General features: G+C 35.7%; 1 protein-coding gene across 2 annotated transcripts; it reads left to right on the top strand.

Moving 5' to 3' along the window:
- The first annotated feature begins 1,629 nt into the window (after positions 1–1,629).
- Positions 1,630–6,816, top strand: LOC128209934 (ubiquitin-40S ribosomal protein S27a). Of its 2 annotated transcripts, none has more exons than XM_052914208.1 (5): positions 1,630–1,672; positions 3,518–3,575; positions 5,132–5,186; positions 5,442–5,659; positions 6,632–6,816. In XM_052914208.1, the coding sequence occupies exons 2-5, from the start codon at positions 3,528–3,530 to the stop codon at positions 6,779–6,781; spliced, it is 471 nt and encodes a 156-aa protein (XP_052770168.1). In that variant the 5' UTR covers positions 1,630–1,672; positions 3,518–3,527; the 3' UTR covers positions 6,782–6,816. The 2 variants fall into 2 exon arrangements, with proteins under 2 accessions (XP_052770168.1, XP_052770167.1); XM_052914207.1 differs by lacking the exon at positions 1,630–1,672 and adding an exon at positions 2,642–2,673.
- The last annotated feature ends 1,825 nt before the right edge of the window (positions 6,817–8,641 follow it).

Genomic DNA, 8,641 nt, shown 5'->3' with positions numbered 1-8,641 from the left:
GACATACCCAGTATTCTTTTTCATGGAAAAATACGAAATAACTGCTAAACTTAACTAAATTGTAAACTATGTGGTACTTCAGTTAGTAAGTTTCAATGCATTGTACACATCGATGCCAAGTTAATGTCAGTTTTCACCAATTTTCTTTTTTTCGCTATTTTATTAAACGGAGTACAGCCCCTTTAAAGCCTGCTAACAGTACTACTGAGAATCATGTTCAAAATAAACCTTCAAATACGATTTATGAAACTTTTAAACCAGAAAATAACATTGTAAGTTTCGTAAAGGGTCATAATTAAGGAAATGCACAGGTCACATATATTGCAATTCTTATCTTTATTTCTCTATAAACAAAATGCTGTATTCATGTGAAGAAGTGCAAGGTAAACTGGTTAGTATGTATAGCCTTTTTAATTGTATGAGTCCATACCATTCAAGCTAAACCTTCTTATGCAGACCATAAATCGTTCCTATACTCGGCTATCTATTTACTGGAATTCCGACTGTTCCGAATTTCAAACAGAATGTTTATCGCCCTATTCTTTGTTTGTTTATTTGAGTTTATCAAGGACTGCCCGCGCCCATTGGCTGCATTATGGCTTGACCCCGCCGTGACGCCATCACGACTTAAATTGTGTTTACATGCCATAAGTGACATGAGATAGAAGTGACAGCAATTCGCAGTCAAATCCAGACATTGGAAGACTTGAAGAAACAGAGTCAGATACAAGAGATCCGGGTGCGATACCCTAGCTGTTTGCGAAGAGACCTCTTGGTTCTTTAACGTGCTCGGTGTAAAGCAACGATACACGGGATACAACTTTCCTGGCTTGAACCCTTACTGAGTACACCACTTTTTCAAGCACTACCCTTTAAATGCCGAGCGCAAGGCAATGGAGCTACTTGTACCAGCTTTGAACGTCTTTCGGTATGGCGCGGCCCGGGATCGAATCCACGACCTCCCGCTCCGTAGGCGGATGCCTTAACCACAAGGCCACGGAGACGGTTTGATCACCCTCTGTTGTTGTTGTTCAGTTTATGAATGTCTGCCCGCGCCCTATAATGGCTGCATTATGGCTTGATCCCGTCACATCCCCAAGTGTGACTTAAACAAAATTTCGAAGCCAAAGGGGGAGTTTTACTCCCATCGGTTGACGGGATATTTGCCAAAGGAGTAATTTTGCATCCAAAGTAACCTGCGATGAATGACATCTAAGGTGGTCCCCCGGCTCTGACTATTGGATATGGTTTTATTTTACTAGTCTTAACTACAGTTGTAAATTTGATTTTGCATTGTATCTTTAAAAAACATTTACGTGTAAGAATGGTATATTTTTTTAAAGATGGGCAAGCCTCCCGGTCAGTTCATTGACTAGAAAGTGTTGTGAGAACAGGACTTGTTGCCCACTTTATATATATGAACTGACCACTTTGTTGTCGATGCCCGACTAGTGCCTCACTATTTAATTATTGAAGCTTCTTCAAGACCAGAGAGTGCATATATATATATATATATATATATATATATATATATATATATATTTATTTTTTATTTTAAATCGGCCAGCTCCCTCTTCAATTTGTCTGGCCTTTTGTAGTGAATCGTTTGTATTTAAGTCGGCGCATGCGCACACCATTACATCCTTTTTGTCTCCCTCCGCCATTGCATTTGGTATGCGAGAAAGATTTCTGACTTTTTTAGACAATTGACAGTTAATAACCCGTTGAAATTTATTTATTGTTTTATATTGTTTTTTTTATATTGTATTTTACCAAATCTATGTAATATTAAAACATGAATAAAGCACTTGAACCTAGAATAATGTAATATTTACGAACACGTGGGTTTCCCCGATATGCTCTTGAGTCTCGTCATTTCTTTCAAAATGAAATATGAAGGATATAAAATGCATTGATATAGTTATTTATTAATGTAAGAACATATAAATGCCATTTCAGATATATTTAAATTTCTGACATTCATCCACTGACATTTCATTATGAAATTTCAAGAAGTCACCCTCGGAATTTGGTAACTCTCTACCATCACAATTTATACATTTGTTTACAACAAACACATTTGAGATTGATATTTGATAATACAGACTGACAAAAACATTATCTTGTCTACATTTTAAGCTAGCCACAATAATGCACGTTTAGGGAACTTTTTTTAACATTTGGATATTAATTTTGTTCCCTAAACGCCACTAGTCAAATGAGCAGTACCAATGTAAAATATATTCTTCAACTATAACTCCACAATACTTAACACATCACTGTTAAATTAAAACACAAAAGTTACACTTTAATTATTTTTTGCCAATACCTTTTACTTATGCACCAGTCAATTGTAACCACGGCCCCCCAGGTCCTGTGGTATACTGGAGATAGCCGGGAAAATGGGCCGTGTTTTTACTCTCTAGGTGTTCACGCAGTGCCTGGTGAATGCGGTGGTTTTGTCTTCACGCAAAAGATAGCAGGGAAAGAGCTTTACCTGGGGTGCGGGGGCATTTGGGGAGGATTTTAACATCAGATCGTCCTCGCAGGGCGGGGATTTTACCCGTGGTTGGCTGGACGGAAGTCCCCGCTATTCCCCGGACCTTGGGGGGCGTGGTTACACTTTTTGACTGGTGCATTATTATACTTTCCGCTCATGGAACCATCTAGCAGGTGCCCATTATCTTTCCGCTCAATATACTTAGCGCTGGGATCTGTCATTCTTGGCTAGGAGAACAACAAATGGGTTATGGACGGGTAGATTAGCGAAATAAAAAATTGTCAAAGAGTCTGAAGCAGCTGTTTATATGGACTACATTTTAAGCCAATAACAAAATGGAGTCATGTTGTAATTGAGAAAGATAACCTCAACAGCTCTGACTTGATATGGTCATCAGTCAATGTTATAATATTATAATGACAGGTTCAAAAATAAATATTGCATGGAGTAAAATATAAGATAGTTTTCATAGAAGTGCATGGTTGAAAGTTTTCAGTATTGATACTGAATTCAGTATTTTGGAAAATATTTATCCCATATAATGTATTGTAAAAATGGCATTTCCCTATCAGGGGCGGATCCAGGAATCAACGTTAGAGGGGGCGTAGCTTAGGGGCGCAACCTTTTGACATGCACCCCTCCCTCTGAACCGAAAGTGTATGGCATAAACTGTTTGCATATGGATTGGGGGTTAAGCAATCAAGAAAAATTAACAATTTGTAGTTGGAAATGATGCATTATGGGCGTATTTTATTATTTTTTATCTCCTAAATTGACATAAAAAGTAAACTTTGACGATTTTAGAGGGGGCGCGCGCCGGATGCGCCCCCCTCTAAATCCGCTAGTGCCTATGTAAACACCCTATTTTCAGTATTTTGAAAAATTCAAACTTTCACCCATGGAAGTGGGTTAGAACAATTTACTAGAAAGATGTCCCTGTTTATAATTTGATTTGTATGTTCAAACATTAAAAACAGCTGTTTTTGTGATAAACCTACATTTGCAAATTATTTTCAGAGGCGGCATAATGCAGATCTTCGTCAAGACCCTAACGGGTAAAACCATTACCCTAGAGGTAAGTCTATATATATATATATCTTAATTTTAGTAGTTCTTAGTAACAAACTCTTGGGATTTTTTTAAATTAAATTTCCTGATAATTAAATGCAAAGTGTTACAAAGAGAGATAAACACAAAACTTGAGCTCTAATATTATAACAGTAACATAATCTTGAGCATATATTGACAGTAAATAAATACTTTTGCTGAAATTGCCGTATTGTATAACAGGATTCACAATGTACTTTTTGATACCAACAAGGCAACATTATTTTAAGTACATGTGACTGAGTTTAAAGGGTTAAAATAAAATCAGGGAAACAAATGGCCTTTGACAGCATGTGCATGAAAATTGTTAAAACCAGACCTCATTACTTGCCAAATACAGTGTTCTCAATAAGAACCGGCCGCCGGCCAAAATGGACGGTTCAAATGGCAATAGGGCCGGTTCAGATTTGGAAAACTAAATGAATTTTCAGTATTATAAGTAGAAGCTGGTTGGTTACTTCACCATTTGAGACGGTTTAAGCGAAACTTATTGAGAACCCTGCAAATAGATTTCATTTTTCATAGATTTTTACTTGTCTATCACAAGTAGGTTATTCCAAGGATTACTTGAGATAATCCAGATCATTAATTTAAATTAAATATTTTCATTGAAGTGAATGGTCCTAAATGAAAGTACCGTAATTCACCTAAGAGTTCGGACACCTTAAGTTAATTATTTTTTTCGCTGTCCGAAAACATAGAAAATTACCATTTTTACATTTTATTTACATGTTTGTTTAACCTGCCTTTTTTCTTCATGTTTGCTTTTTACCACTCATTTAATTTATCCGTAGTAATCAATGGTCATAAACCTATTTATTACGCCTATAAGTGTAAATCCTTCATCAAGTTAATTAAAACACCATTTTATACATGCATTGAACTGAATAAACACATTCTATCGGCTTCAGATCAAAGAGTCACACTGTGTGACGTCACATAACTTACAGTTATACCCACGAGGATCTTGTGGAGAGCATGGACATTGCTATGCAGGATTAATGTATAACTGTACAATTATTGATTCTTACAGTCTATAAGTGTGGTAAAAGTTTATTGGCAGATCGTTTTACAAACATGTCATGTCTATGTTTTCTTAATTGCCCTTGTTGTTTCTTTAATCCTCTAATAAATATACCACACTTCCTTTTCAACAGGCAATAAATCGTTTAGGATGGGTAGTAACTAATTAATTTGTCACAGTGGTGTATACGGTTAGGTAATCTAGCCTGCATTGTAAAGATAAAAATCAATAATCTTCGTCTGTGAAACTTGGTAACTGTGAAAGTTATGATTGATGTCCTTTGGGTGTCCGAAAATTAGGTACGCAAAATAAATTATTTTGGAAAATAATTATGGGTGTCCGAATATTTAGAGTGTCCGAACTCTTAGGTGAATTACGGTAAATTAAGAAGTTAATGTGGTTCAGTGCTTTCTTTATATGTACATTGCTCCGCATCCTTGAATGTAATTCAAAATTAAACTGCGCAACAAGTGTTTCAGTTCGAGTATGTTTATTTTCAGGTAGAGGCAAGTGATTCTATTGAGAATGTCAAGGCTAAAATCCAAGACAAGGAAGGTAAACATCTCAACCTTTGTACCAACATGTTTCAAAGCATTTTCCATCAGTCATGGTTTTGCTTATAGTTATTTATGTTGTCAACAAGTCTTCCTGGTGCAATTGTTGTACACCATGTAAAAGTGTTATCTTTGTAGGATTAATATATGCTCGTGTTAGTTGAATTATGGATTAGTTTCAACCTTGGGGTTATAAAAGACATCTGCCAAACTGTATAGGTGAATTTAATTGCATGTGCTTCTGTTTGCTTACCAGGTATTCCTCCAGACCAACAGCGGTTGATCTTCGCCGGTAAGCAGCTCGAAGATGGACGTACTCTGTCTGATTACAACATTCAAAAAGAGTCCACACTCCATCTGGTTCTGAGACTGCGAGGTGGTGCCAAGAAACGCAAGAAGAAGAACTACACCACACCAAAAAAGAACAAGCACAAGAAAAAGAAGGTCAAGCTTGCAGTCTTGAAATATTACAAGGTAAATATTGATTGACCAGTGTGCCCTCCTAAAAAAAATAACAATCTCAAGCATGTAGAAAGGTTATATAAATTGTATAAAACTGGATAACTGAACTGCAGGTTATCTTTTGATTCGTTTGCACACTCAAGCAGTTTAATTGGTCAACAGTCGATTGGATAAATATTGATTAATCAATTAACTTTCAGCTAACTTGTACCAAACCAAAGAATTAACTGGCTATTTACAACTGACTGCAGGTGTCCCATACTTTTACTACTGCTAACCATTGAAGTCCATCGACTCTTCCGTGTCACAAATCGGTGTTCTAAAACCTTTTTAAATTAAATATTTAATACATGTTTGGTTCTTTAGATTTTTTAATTAATTTTATTTGTTAATTGTGTTATTACCAAGTGACAAATCGTGGGAGAAACTAATAAGGTTCAGTGTCATGGAAAAGGATAAAAAAAAATGAATGGCCATAACTTATACAGAGCAAAGTATATAAACAATATTTAATGTCCAGTTCTGTTTTTGAAAATGATGTAATTATTCAAGAACAAAATATGTAAAAAAAAAAAAAGATGACCTGCTCTGTTAAAAATAAGATGTATAATGAAAGACTTTGAATAAGATATTATTGCTACAAAATGTAATGAGAATAAAAAAGCATGGATCTGTGTTTGAGATTCCTGAACATGTTTATTTATTTGGATGCACAAATATCCAAGTATTATACCTGGATTCTTAAGAGCTATTAGCTTTTATCCTTGGTCTGTTGGGCAGTTGTAAAGATTTCGTTTTCCTCGGACATTTGCATTAAAAAAACAGGATGAACTGACTTTGGAATGAAAATTAAAAAGGGTCTAAGTGCCTTAACACTGCTTTGGGCATGCATATTTCGGACTGACAATGACCAGTTGTTTAAACCCTTGATACTATTGTACCATGATGTTGTTGCTTATATCTTTTTATTAAATTTTTAAACAGGTTGATGAGAATGGGAAGATAACCCGATTGAGGCGTGAATGCCCAAATGAGGACTGTGGTGCAGGTGTATTCATGGCGTCCCACTTCGACCGCCAGTACTGCGGCAAATGTTGCCTCACATATGTCTTTAACAAGCCTGAGGAAAAATAAGCTGTAAATTATCTAAATAAACTTGGCTCTCAAGAGACTGTCTTGTTTTGTTCTTGTTTTAAATTGATTAAATAATATTCAGGCTGTTGAAGATGGTTTTGTTGGAAACAAATCTCATGGTTCATTAATAAATGGACCCCAAAACCAAAGTCTGTATTCTTAAATAATAAATCTTGATCAATTTTCTCCAATAAGAAAGGCCTTGACCCCCATCCCAAAATTTTGGCACCATTTCTATTGTGATATGCAGTGATTTTTTGGTGCATTTTACTGCCTTCTAAAGGCTGTTCCCTTGCGAAAATGTCAATTTTCCCCGAAAAAATTATGATTATTTTCACAATTTAATAGTGGCAGCTTATGTCATGAATAAAACAGAATGAAATTCTTGAAGAAAAAAAATCTTGACAAGACTTGCTGTTTTACAGCGCAATGTATACTTTGTTTTTAAAACAAAGTATGTTTGGCATTATATCTTATAGATATTTTGGTCTGATTTTGTATTTTTCCAGTCAACACTCCCTAATTTGCAAGGTACAACAGCGATGAAAATAATTCCCCGCAAAAAAAAAATCACTTTAAAAAATTTTTTACATTGTAGGTTAAGTTGCAAATGTCTGGTGCTTCATATAAGAATGAGAAAACTACAACTTCATGACAAAAAATTGAGTTAACGTGTCCGATTAAAGTTGATGAAACTATGTTTAATGCCAATGCAATGTTTAGATTGGTTGATCCAATCTATAAAATCATTTTTTGTCATAAAATCCAGGCTGTTTGGTTTCTGCGTTGTGAAGAAACCCCAACACAATAATATATGCATTAAATTTGTTTCACCGTGACACACTGCAGAACCAATGTTATTGTGGAGCATGTTTGAGAAGGGATTGCTTCTGCAGCGATATCATTTTTGGTGCCAAACTGTCATTTCCGATTATTAAGGATTTGCAGTCAAGTTGGCAGAAGATGGCCCCTTTAAGTTATGGGGTTACGGTCATGATGACCATTCTTGGATAAACTTTTGATTGATAATTCGAAATTTACAGTTGCCAAACTTGGTGAACACGTTTCATGCACAGAAGAAACTGCTGTTTCTGGGTTCAGTGGTTCAGTAGATCAGTCGGGGTGCTGAAAGAACAGTGGTTTCAGCCCAAGATGTTTAAGACGCAAGGTCCTCAAAAAAAAATAACCATAGCATTTTCAAGATGATTGCTTTTGATTGTTCAAATGTGGTTAGAAATTGTTAAATTTGGTTCCATAGCATCAGATGATACCAACAAGCTTAATTCAACCTTTTATTATTCGATATTTACCGTATGTCTTCTCGAACCAAAATTTGTCTGAAGCAGAACACAATCTATTGGAAAGTTAATAATGTGAATTTGTGCAACTTGCACAAATGCAAGAATCACAAGTCTTGTTGCAAATTTATTTCCAATTTCTCATTGTTAAGAAGCAGAATTCACACACACATCAGGAATTCAGTAAAATTATGAACGTCGATGGCAATGTGAAGTTGTTAACCTTGGTTGTCATTGTGTGGTACGAAATATTGTGTTGCAAGTATCACTAAAAAGTATATTATTCAGATTGATGAAACTTCTGATTAATGTTGAGCGGCATGTAAAGTTGTGCACATGGGGTTTTGTGCGAGTCACACGCAGTTAGTGCAGAGTTATGGCCCTTGACTATTTAGAAAAAGGCAAATCTCCAAAAATTGGGCAGGGTTTTAAATATTTAAAGAAAGCCTAAGGAACATGGACTCATGTGTCATGCAGGTCTGCCAGAGGGATGAATTTGAATGTGAAGTTGTACACCTGGGTTAGTGTGTGGCTTAGCTCATTAACTTACAGAGCCTACAAT

Source organism: Mya arenaria, chromosome 11 (genome assembly GCF_026914265.1).
Source record: "Mya arenaria isolate MELC-2E11 chromosome 11, ASM2691426v1".
In the NCBI taxonomy this organism is placed as follows: Eukaryota; Metazoa; Mollusca; class Bivalvia; order Myida; family Myidae; genus Mya; species Mya arenaria.
Note: the sequence above shows the minus strand (reverse complement) of the source record. Positions and strands in the feature narration are given on the sequence as shown.

Bases quoted from the DNA above. Each gene is read 5' to 3' on its own strand.
- LOC128209934 (XM_052914207.1), top strand. The intron at 3,576-5,131 runs GTAAGTCTATAT...GTTTATTTTCAG, and splicing joins GTAAAACCATTACCCTAGAG to GTAGAGGCAAGTGATTCTAT. The intron at 5,187-5,441 runs GTAAACATCTCA...TTTGCTTACCAG, and splicing joins TAAAATCCAAGACAAGGAAG to GTATTCCTCCAGACCAACAG.